This window comes from Trichomycterus rosablanca, chromosome 2, assembly GCF_030014385.1.
Source record: "Trichomycterus rosablanca isolate fTriRos1 chromosome 2, fTriRos1.hap1, whole genome shotgun sequence".
Classification (NCBI taxonomy): domain Eukaryota; kingdom Metazoa; phylum Chordata; class Actinopteri; order Siluriformes; family Trichomycteridae; genus Trichomycterus; species Trichomycterus rosablanca.
In genome coordinates, this window is record NC_085989.1 from 23,026,855 (window position 1) to 23,039,106 (window position 12,252).

Here is a 12,252-nt window from a genome sequence, read left to right on the forward strand (position 1 = left end):
TATCCTGTGGATTGTTCCCCAGGCTGACAGACGTTTGACCCAGCAGGACTCCTAGGATATTAAATGCAACCAGTCGACAGTCAGACACAATGCTGGGAACCTGGCGCGCTTCCTTTATGCACAAACAACCCTGGTTGAATGCCTGAGCTGAATGAGCGCTAACACAGCTGCCCAGCTTGTGTGCGTATATTTAGATGATGACTTTAACACCGCTGCTTGTTTTTGTGTCCCCTTTTTTTCAGGAGAGCTGCAGGAAGTGCCATGTGATGTGGAAGGAACATGCAGGAAAGACATGCGAGCAGGTGCTGGAAAGAGACGAAACCCAGCTCCGACTGTCTATGTGAGTGCCGGCGTGAAAAGCCTCAGCTGAGGCTCTGCTCCTTAATAATTCAGTATGTAGTGTAGAGCTGTCACTGCTCATAATGCACCCTGAGAAGATCATTAGCATTGCTGAGTCAGCTTTTTCAGGCACTACTTACAGTTGCCTGATGAGAACCCATCGAAACACGACTCATTATTATTCAAATACACTGTTTAACATTGTAGATTGGCTAAATTAGCTGTTTTTCTTCTTTGACTAACTGTTAATACCTGTGACAAACTATTTTATTGAGAAATAGACTTGACAGCATGGCATGTTGGTAAAGCAGACAGCGGTAGTGCGCAGTCACATGACGTCACAAAGGTCATCAAAGTGTTCCATGGCACTGTTACACATTTGTGTGAAAAAATAAGTCAAATCCAGTTTTTTAAGCTGTATTTTCCTCACTGTTTCACTTTTAAACTTGTGTCATAGACAAATTGTGAGAATTCACTTTTTCAAGAGAGTCTTGAAGCCTAACATGGTTTAATGTATTAAATGAACAACACAGAAACACTAAATTTCCCTCAGTTATTACTGGTCATGTTCTCTCTTCAGGACAGGACAGGACAGGACAGGACAGGACAGGACAGGACGGCATCTCTCCAATAGAGTAGCAGCAGTAGAAGAAAGAAAGACAGTAGTAGTAATCACAAGTAATTAAAATTATTTACACAGAAAAATTATTTACACTCTAAAAGATAAAAATAAAAATCTTTGCATTTACATTTTTGCTTTAAATATTAAATATTAACTGTGTGTGTGACCCATAGTCCTGTGTTTGTGTGTGTGTGCTCAGTCTTTTCCAGTTCTGTGATGTGTGATGGAGGCCACAGCTCTAGGAAAAAAGCTGTTCCTTAGTCTATTTGTGCGTGCTTTTATTGTCCTGAATCGTTTGCCTGAGGGTAGTAGCTGGAACAGTGTGTGTCCGGGGTGTGTGGTGTCTTTGATGATGCTGCTAGCCTTCTTCCTGAGTCGGCCAGCATACAACACATCCAGGTGTGAAAGTTCTGTGCCAATAATCCGTTGAGCTGTTTTCACTACGCGGTGCAGATCCTTACGCTCGGCGGCAGTGCAGCTTGAATACCACACTGTGAAATTGCTGGTCAGAATACTTTCTATTGTGCTCTTGTAAAAGTTTACTAGTAGTTTCTGTGGTAGTTTGGCCTTTTTCAGCTTCCTGAGAAAGAAGAGTCTTTGTTGAGCCTTCTTAATTTGGTGTGAGGTGTTAACGGTCCATGTCAGCTGGTCAGACATGTAGACTCCGAGGAATTTCAGGCTTTTCACCATCTCCACCTTGTCTCCATTGATGTGCAGGGGGAGGTGGTTTATCTCCTTTGTCCTTCGAAAGTCAATGACGATCTCCTTTGTCTTATAGGTGTTAAGAGCCAGGTTGTTTAATCTACACCAATCAGACAAGTGAGCTACCTCCTGCCTGTAGGCCATCTCCTGATTGTTGGAGACTATTGTTGTGTCATCTGCAAATTTAATTGTTCTGTTGGAATTGTGAATGGGGGTACAGTCATGTGTAAAAAGTGTGAAAAGCATAGGTCTTAACACACAACCCTGCGGAGTTCCTGTGTTTACGATGAGGGTGGAGGAGGTGTGGTTGCCAATTTTGACCTTTTGTGGATGTCCAGTGAGAAAATCCATAATCCAGGTACACATTGAGGAAGTCAGGCCCAGGTTCACCAGTTTGCTGACCAGTTTATTGGGGATGATAGTGTTAAATGCGGAGCTAAAGTCCACAAATAAAATCCTTACATAGCTGTCAGGTTCCTCCAAATGTGTCATCGCGGTGTGGAGTGCTGTTGTGATGGCGTCCTCTGTGGAGTGATTTAGTTGGTAGGTAAACTGATATATGTCCAGGCCAGGTGGGATGAATGTTCTGATGTGTGAAAGCACCAGCTTCTCAAAGCATTTCATGACTATGGGTGTTAAAGCCACTGGACGAAAGTCATTCGGGCTTGATGAAGCTGATTTCTTGGGTACAGGAACGATGATTTGAGACACGTTGGGACAGCAGCTTGTTGAAGTGAGAGGTTGAATATGCTGGTAAACACCTCTGTAAGCTGGTCGGCACATGCTTTCAGCACCCGGCTGGGAACTCCATCTGGACCTGCTGCTTTGCAGGCATTGACTTTCCTCAGGGTGGTTCTCACTTGATGGTGGTTTAGAACCAGTGTTGATTCTCCAGCAGTTGGGTAGGTGAGTGGCGGGATGGGCAGAGCCACATTCTGAGTGTCAAAGCAGGCAAAGAATTGGTTCAGAGCATCGGGCAGTGTCGGATCATCATTAGGCAGGACATTGGTGGTGTTATAGTCGGACAGTGCCTTTATACCATTCCACATGCTGTGTGCATTGTTGTTGTTGAAATGGTCCTCAATGCGCTGTTTGTATTTCCGTTTTGCCTCCCTGATGCCTCTTTTAAGTTTCCCTCGTGCTTCACTGTAGGTTTGTTTGTCGCCTGACCTGAATGCTGCGTCACGCTCTTTTAGTAGTGTCTTCACCTTGCCATTTATCCATGGTTTTTGATTGGGAAACACCTTTATTGTTCTTTGTGTTAGCACATTTTCTGTACAAAAGTTTATGTATCCTAGAACTGAAGCAGTGTATTCCTCCAAGTCTGTCCCCTCTGCAAACAAGTCCCAATTTGTGCTATCAAAGCAGTCCTGTAGCATTGAGGTGGCTTCCTCAGACCACACTTGTACTGTCCTGATAGTTGGTTTTGTTCTGCAGATCTTTGGTCTGTAAGCTGGGATCAGAGTTAGAGAAATATGATCCGATTGTCCTAGATGTGCAGATGGAGAGGCTTTAAACATCCCTGAGATGTTCGTGTACACTTGGTCCAGGGTTTTGTTCTCTCTCGTCGTTAAATTTCTTGGTTCCTGATTTAGTACAATAAATTTGCGGCACGGTGGCTCAGTGGGTAGCATTGTCGCCTCACAGCAAGAAGGTCCTGTGATTGATCCCCAGGTGGGCCGGTTTGGGTCCTTTCTGTGTGGAGTTTGCATGTTCTCTCCTTGTCTGCAGGGGTTTACTCCGGGTGCTCCGGTTTCCACCCACAGTCCAAATACATGCAAGTGAGGTGAATTGGAGATACTAAATTGTCCATGACAGTGTTCAATAAAACCTTGTATAATAAGTAACTACCGTTCCTGTCATGAATGTAACCAAAGTGTGTAAAACATGACGTTAAAATCCTAATAAACAAACAGTACAATAAGTCACGTTAAGCTTTGTTTACATTAAGCCTTGTTCATACTGCCTAAGTCGCTTTTACCGCGCCATATCAAACAGTTCGTCTCATTGGAGACACTTTGAAAATTTCAGCGGCAAACTGGGTCAAACTTCACTTACAATTAACTTTGAGCGCCGTGGCAAGCACTAAAATACGCAACACTCCACAGAAAACAACAGCACAGTCGGCGCAAAGGCAGTTTTGCCGCTTCTCATGTGAATGCGCCCTTAAAGTTAACAATTCCAGCCTTCTGAAGACCTTGGTTTCTTACTGTATATTCCCCTGTCTGTGAGGTTTTTTGAAGTCTTCTCCAGCTGTCTTGTATGTTTTGAAACATGCCAGTGTGTAGCTTGGCCAGTCTTAACTGTCCTGACTGTGAGTGAATAGAAGGGAATCGATTGTTCCCAGGAATCACTTTTGTAAAGTGGAGTGTTTAAGTCTGGAAGGTTTGCAGAAAGGCTTGGAATCCATTGCAACAGTATAAAGGATAAAGCAGTTACTAAAGATGTATGAATGAATAGTTTAGTGAATTTATTGTAAGTAAAGGGACTATGCAAAAAGGAAATTGGACACAAGAAACTTTATTGACGCTGTTCCAATTTGATGGAAAAGATTAAAGAATAGTTCAGGCCTGAATAAATATGTTCAGTGGAACGGCAAAGGTTGGTCGCTTCCTGCTCAACCAGGATGTGTAACAGCAAGGCTTCCTTCTTGTCTCTGGTTGGAGGAAGCAAGAGGACCAGATACTGCTTATCCTGTTTACCCTGCACTCCTAACACCTTTTTTCTTTTACAGGAAACCAACCCACACAGATTGGCTAAATAAGACACATGGTTATAAATAAGAGCTATATTGTTTTGTTTATTCTGAGTCATATTTCCATGGCAGTAATGAGACTTGTTTTGCAAGCGAACCTGTGTTTTCTCCAGTTTAAGGGCTAATCCAGTTTATTATGATATTAGATTTTAGAATTTAGCAGTGCACAGTGTACAATCATAAATTCCATGCTAGCCTTCTTTGTCAATGTTGTATTGCTTTGCACCAAGTGTTTCTGGGTGGTGCCAGACCCAGTGCAGCCCTTAATAGGATCAATCAATGTCAAAAAAGATATATAAATTATACCATCATAGATTTAACAATGACTGCTTGCTTTGCATAAATTGTTCAGGTTGTAGTCATGACAGTTGCATGCTGATGCTGAATCCTAACAGAAAATCATGAAAGCTGAAAACAATCTAGTCTGTAGTAAAGACTGTGTATGTATAACATCTCTTTGCTTGTGTCCTCCCTGCAGCGAGGAGAAAATGACTGCGGCCCTGGTCAGGAAGTGCCATAAGTGTTCCATGGGTCTCCTGAAATCGGAGGGTTGCAACCGGATGTCATGCCGCTGTGGCGCCTTCATGTGCTACCTCTGTCGTGAGCCAATCACAGACTACAACCACTTCTGCCAGCATGCCCGCACACCTGGTGCCCCTTGTCGTCATTGTAAGAAGTGCTCTCTGTGGACAGACCCCACGGTAAACCATATATTTACTTCGCTCTGATACAGTTTCATAGTCTGGGGTACTAAATTTATCAAGTGTAGAAGAAAAGAGAATAGAATGCCTTTTTTTGTCATTGTTTGGTGCCCCTGGAGCCGAGAGGGTTAAGGGCCTTGCTCATGGGTCCAACAGTGGCTGCACAGCAGTGCTGGTATTCGAACTCTCAACCTTTTAATTAATAGCCCAAACTCTACCCTTTAGGCTATCACTGTCCCCTATATAAGTGGTAACTACGATTGTCATTCCATAGTAAGTGAGCACAGCTCTCTTTCTTTGGGTGTTTCCGTAAGCTCCATTCAGTCTGTGCTAATGCTGCATGGGTCAGTGCTCTTGAGTCGACATATACACCGATTAGGCATAACATTATGACCACCTTCCTACTATTGTGTTGGTCCCCTTTTGCTGCCAAAACAGCCCTTCAACTGTGATGCACTGTGTATTCTGACCCCTTTCTATCAGAACCAGCATTAACTTCTTCAGCAATTTGAGCTACAGTAGCTCATCTGTTGAATCGGACCACACGGGCCAACCTTCACTCCACACGTGCATCAATGAGCCTTGGCCGCCCATGATCCTGTCACCGGTTTACCACTGTTCCTTTCTTGGACCTTTTGATAGATACTGACTACTGCAGACCAGGAACACCCCACAAGAGCTGCAGTTTTGGAGATGCTCTGACCCAGTCGTCTAGCCATCATATTTTGGCCCTTGTCAAACTCGCGCAAATCCTTACGCTTGCCCATTTTTCCTGCTTCTAACACATCAACTTTGAGGATAAAATGTTCACTTGCTGCCTAATATATCCCACCCACTAACAGGTGCTGTGATGAAGAGATAATCAGTGTTATTCACTTCACCTGTCAGTGGTCATAATGTTATGCTTAGTTGGTGTACAAACCCCATTTCCAGAAAAGTTGGGATGTTTTGTAAAACACAGTAAAAGAATCTGTGATTTGTTAATTCTTTAAAACCTTCATTTCACTGATAAAAGTAGAAAGAAAATACTTTCAATATTTTTACTGATCAACATTGTATTTTGTAAATAAAAACACATTTAGAATGTGATGCCTACAGCACACTCTGAAAAAGTTGGTACAGAGGCGTGTTTACCCCTGTGTTCCATCACCTTTAATATTAATGACACATTTTCATGGTTTGGAAACTGTTTCTATTGCTTTTTTAATTACAAAATATAATGAAGCTGATTGGTGGAAACTGACTTTTGTCAGCTGATTAAACATTTAAATAAAGAAAATTAACAAATCACATTCTTCTTTTACTGCATAAAGTAGCATTACACAATGTTTTGTTTTTAGAAATAGGGTTTATATATACAGTGTATATACAGTGTATCACAAAAGTGAGTACACCCCTCACATTTCTGCAAATATTTTATTATATCTTTTCATGGGACAACACTATAGAACTAAAACTTGGATATAACTTAGAGTAGTCAGTGTACAACTTGTATAGCAGTGTAGATTTACTGTCTTCTGAAAATAACTCAACACACAGCCATTAATGTCTAAATGGCTGGCAACATAAGTGAGTACACCCCACAGTGAACATGTCCAAATTGTGCCCAAAGTGTCAATATTTTGTGTGACCACCATTATTATCCAGCACTGCCTTAACCCTCCTGGGCATGGAATTCACCAGAGCTGCACAGGTTGCTACTGGAATCCTCTTCCACTCCTCCATGATGACATCACGGAGCTGGTGGATGTTAGACACCTTGAACTCCTCCACCTTCCACTTGAGGATGCGCCACAGGTGCTCAATTGGGTTTAGTCCATCACCTTTACCTTCAGCTTCCTCAGCAAGGCAGTTGTCATCTTGGAGGTTGTGTTTGGGGTCGTTATCCTGTTGGAAAACTGCCATGAGGCCCAGTTTTCGAAGGGAGGGGATCATGCTCTGTTTCAGAATGTCAGAGTACATGTTGGAATTCATGTTTCCCTCAATGAACTGCAGCTCCCCAGTGCCAGCAACACTCATGCAGCCCAAGACCATGATGCTACCACCACCATGCTTGACTGTAGGCAAGATACAGTTGTCTTGGTACTTCTCACCAGGGCGCCGCCACACATGCTGGACACCATCTGAGCCAAACAAGTTTATCTTGGTCTCGTCAGACCACAGGGCATTCCAGTAATCCATGTTCTTGGACTGCTTGTCTTCAGCAAACTGTTTGCGGGCTTTCTTGTGCGTCAGCTTCCTTCTGGGATGACGACCATGCAGACCGAGTTGATGCAGTGTGCGGCGTATGGTCTGAGCACTGACAGGCTGACCTCCCACGTCTTCAACCTCTGCAGCAATGCTGGCAGCACTCATGTGTCTATTTTTTAAAGCCAACCTCTGGATATGACGCCGAACACGTGGACTCAACTTCTTTGGTCGACCCTGGCGAAGCCTGTTCCGAGTGGAACCTGTCCTGGAAAACCGCTGTATGACCTTGGCCACCATGCTGTAGCTCAGTTTCAGGGTGTTAGCAATCTTCTTATAGCCCAGGCCATCTTTGTGGAGAGCAACAATTCTATTTCTCACATCCTCAGAGAGTCCTTTGCCATGAGGTGCCATGTTGAATATCCAGTGGCCAGTATGAGAGAATTGTACCCAAAACACCAAATTTAACAGCCCTGCTCCCCATTTACACCTGGGACCTTGACACATGACACCAGGGAGGGACAACGACACATTTGGGCACAATTTGGACATGTTCACTGTGGGGTGTACTCACTTATGTTGCCAGCTATTTAGACATTAATGGCTGTGTGTTGAGTTATTTTCAGAAGACAGTAAATCTACACTGCTATACAAGCTGTACACTGACTACTCTAAGTTATATCCAAGTTTTATTTCTATAGTGTTGTCCCATGAAAAGATATAATGAAATATTTGCAGAAATGTGAGGGGTGTACTCACTTTTGTGATACACTGTATATAATATGTATATATGCAAAAATGTAAGCATGATGTGGAAAGCAGGCAAGCGTGATCTCCATATTAGGCATAAAATACATCCTTTAAGCTGGCTAGAACGTTGAAGTAAAATATTATGAGACATAATATTGATATATCTTTACTAATATCGTCAGAAATAATATAATATACCTTTTTATAGCTGTAATATTATTGTATAACAAAAATGTTTTTTTAAAAGACTGCTTATTGTTATTTATTTAATTAGGAATATATTTTACATTAATTTGCATTTGCTACGGCTACAGATATTCCAAGTCAGTGGAAGCACATCTGATAAAATTTGTGGCTACAGTTGTCACGGTATGAACATGTCGTGTCAGGTCTATTTCAGCACTTTTGTCATTTGAAGTTTGACACCACTATAGGTGTGTTATCTAATTATTACTGATATTTAAATAATGCACTTAAAATTCTTTTTTTTTTTTTTACTGGATGAAGCTACACCAGAATTAGGCCTAGTCACCAATATCGTGTGAAAGCTACTACATAGGTTATGCTGTTAGCTGAGTGGGTGTTCTGAAGCTTTCTTTTTGTTAAGCAAGTTATGTGGCCTTCCCAACTTCCTCAATTTTCTGTTTTGCCGTCACTATAGTTTGGGTTACTGACAACCTTGAATGCATACAGGCAGGAGTACAATTACAACAGGGAGTGTAAACTAGATTTTTCTTCTTGGATTGGCAAAAATCTGAGCTTTTGATTTATGAAAAGCTTTGGTTTGTGCCTGCTTTGTGTTCGTGTCTAACAGCATTTTTGTTTGTGTCTAAGACCCCCACCCAGACCCCCCCATGATTCCTCTTCCTGTGAATCATTCAGTTTTCCAGTCTTACAACATTCTTAAACTTTCAGAATGCTGTGTATGTCAGAGTGATTATACTATAAGATTACCTCATAGGTGAGTGCATTACAGGATTGTAACATTTGTGTAACGTAAACTTTTATCACAAGTTTAAAATTAGCCTCTTATGCCAAGTTCACACTACATGACTTTCAAGCTGTTCAGATCACTGTACCACTCACACTACACAACTGGATCTCTTGTAATCCGGAGTCTTTTAAGTGGTTGTGGTTTTCACACTACACGATTGATTGGCGATTGGGGATTACACACTACACGATTTACACCAGCAGAACTCTGTCCTGATGAGTCTGTCTGGTCTCCCAAACTATGTTTTGTCACGAAAACATACGCGAGAAGTGACTGGGTTTAGTGATACCATGTCCAAAAATGCATGTCAACAAGAAGCGAGCAATTAAAGTTGTTTGAGCGCTGATGTGTTGCGTAAAAGCAAGTAGGAAAAAAAAATTAATCTGGGTAAAGGAGCGGATTTGGCTACGTGGCCAATATTTTTTGCAATGCAGCGTTGGTATGATGGTTTGGCGTGGAAGTCACAAACACAGTAAAGCTTGTGTGTGCCGATGTATTCTGTTATAAACTGTATTATGCCCCTGTTTTGCATATTTACAACCCCTCCCCCAGGTTTTCAGTTATGTATTTCGCGTTCATAACAATTGCAATCTGATCGCAACACCTTTCACACTCCATGATTTTGAGTCGCTGAGTTGTCCAGATATTTAACATGGTAGATATTTTTCTTGAGTCTGCGAGCCGCTTCACACATAGCGATTTTCGAGCCCCAAGCCAATGCAGAGCTGCTTATCTAGCTGACAGCAAACAAAAAATCAGGGCGAAACTTCCACCTGCCCTTGTTTGCCTAGTTGTTTGCCACACAAGTTGACATTTCAGTATTTTAATAGGTAGTGCTTTTTTGACATGCTATTTAGTACAGGACTGTGCAGTTTGGGACACAGCCCTACCTTATTTGGGACACAGCCCTGGCTTCGAGTGGTATAAATGAGCTAATAAGCTAAAGTCACCAGATGTCAAATCTTGTTAGAGATTATGGTTGGCCTTACAAGAATAGTGGTAGTTTGAGTCTATACCAAGGCAAGTGGAACAAGAGACAAGAGTAAAATTAAGAAAGCCCTGATCCATTATACGCATTAAATCAAACAGAGAAGCTATTGCTGGCAAAGTTAAGAGCTATGTCCCACATTATACGTCCTATTAAATATAAATAGTTAACAACGGTTACTTTGCTTGTGGCTGTGTACTAAGTTACCATATGTAAGGTATTTGAGATACAGCCAAGTGCATTGTTTTTGGCCTTTATTTTAATTCACCATAATTCTAATAGGCATCAAATACTGTTACATTTTCGATACTCGCGCATTTGTCACTTTGTCCGTCTCTCATTTTAGCAAGACGATGAGCGACTCATCCAGGAGATCCAGAAGGAAGGTGAAGCCGAACTAAACAAGAAGAACACACTGACAGGTAAAACTTAGTCACACTTCTGTTTACTGTTCAGTTATGTCTGTAGTGTATACGTAAATGCATTAACAGACAGAGCCTAACAGCTTGTCATTTCTCCTGTGTTGCACTATCCTCAGAGAATGCTGGGAAGAGAGTGGGTCCTCCTCCTGAACCCAGCCCTCCTAAGAGACCCCGGATGGAGCAGGCTCCAGCCGCTAATGCTGCTCGAAACATTGTGCATCCCCCTCTGTTTCTCCCTCAGGTGTTACTTCCCGGTCGCCAGAGGCTTTTCCTTCAGCCCGTCGCTGCTCCCTATGTACCCCCGCTGCCCAACCTGCCTCCCGTTAACTACAATGTTCCCAATGCCAACTTTGATTTTAACATGCCTATGCACTATGGCCCGCCACATCGCTTCTTTAGGCCTATCTGATGAGCCTGTAGTACTGACTAAAATGTGTTTCCCCAGACTCTAGGATCATATAACCTCAATTCCTCTCTTTTTTTCATTTTGATTTATTACTGGCTGTTTTCAAAGCAAAAAAAGTTCTTTTTTTTCTTTTTTGAGCAACTACTATTCATGCACACAGAAGAATGTGTCCAGCAGTTTTCTGTTGAATTAAAAAATCATTTTTTGTGAGAATTTGGATTTTTTTTGTTTGTTGGAAGCAGTTAAAAATGCGAGTACATTTCTTCTGGAAAGGCTTTCCACTAGATTCTCACGTCTGTGGGAGTGTGTGTCTGTGGGAATCTTTGCTCTTTTAGTCAAAAGAACATTTGTATATTCAGGTACTGATAATTGATGAGAAGACCTGGTTAGGAATCATGTTCTTGTTTATCTCAGGTCGGGGTTATGTGCAGGTTATTTTGAAATCCTTAACTCCAAGCTCGTCAAATCATGTCTTTTTGTGCCTAGCTTTGTGCACGGGGTACAGTAATGCTAATAAAGGAAAGGGCTTTCCCCAAACTGTTAGGAACCAATGAATAAGAGGAATGCATAGTGTTTATATAGTGTATGCTGCCTACAAACCATGATTTCGGATTGTATTAAATTTACTTTAATCTTAAATTAAATTCTTTTATTATTATTCCAGATGTGCTTTCACACACATGTTTGTTCTGTAGTGTTCTCATACACATATTTAACTACTCTGTTTGATCTCTCACCACTCTGCATAATGGTGGGTAGGGTTGAGTTGAGTGATCAAGGCTTTGTTTGGGGAACACATCCTTTGTATTTGTATACGTGCATAACAGCTAATATAGGTGCTTCACAGCATAGCGCCAGAGTGACATTAAAGCTGTGAGGGTTGGCAAGTAAAAGGGAATTAATTAGAATCATTTTGATGTTGTTACACTAAAATACTTTACTAATTTTATTTGTTGCTTATGCCATCACACATATACACACAAATACACACAAACACACACAACACACAAACCTGTCCAATAGACAAAACAAAAAACATAAGAATGGTCTTTATCCATAGTGACTTCTGGGGTAAGGATCTAATTCAGAGGCTCAACTGAAGTAACTTGGCAACAATGGGGCTTGAATTGGGGAACTTCTGACCACTAGTCTATTACCTTAATCACTGAAAAGTTTTGAGTCTCCTAAAATGATATGTTAACCACTGCTTTGAGTGCTGCAGATGGTGGTGTCCCCAAAATTGTGTCCTTTTTCCAGTGTCCTTATGTAGGACCAAAAACAATTTGATTGACAATCAAAAGTTTTTGTGGGTTTTTTTCAATTTTTCAAGCCAATATCGTCTAGTCCTGTCTTCAGTATTTGCCTAACTGGATTAAGATCAGGTGA

At 41.7% G+C, this 12,252-nt stretch overlaps 1 protein-coding gene across 3 annotated transcripts in view; it reads left to right on the plus strand.

The window, feature by feature from the left end:
* The window catches only part of rnf216 (ring finger protein 216), a 54,817-nt gene extending 43,288 nt beyond the window's left edge, over nt 1–11,529 (plus strand). For 2 of the 3 annotated variants that reach the window (XM_063012707.1, XM_063012698.1), the window contains exons 14-17: nt 243–340; nt 4,897–5,119; nt 10,385–10,460; nt 10,577–11,529. In XM_063012707.1, the coding sequence (XP_062868777.1) occupies nt 243–340; nt 4,897–5,119; nt 10,385–10,460; nt 10,577–10,869 (690 nt within the window). In that variant the 3' untranslated portion in view covers nt 10,870–11,529. Of the gene's footprint in view, nt 1–242; nt 341–919; nt 1,018–4,896; nt 5,120–10,384; nt 10,461–10,576 lie in introns of those variants that run through there. The other variant, XM_063012715.1, reaches the window with a different exon arrangement.
* Nucleotides 11,530–12,252: the final 723 nt, after the last annotated feature.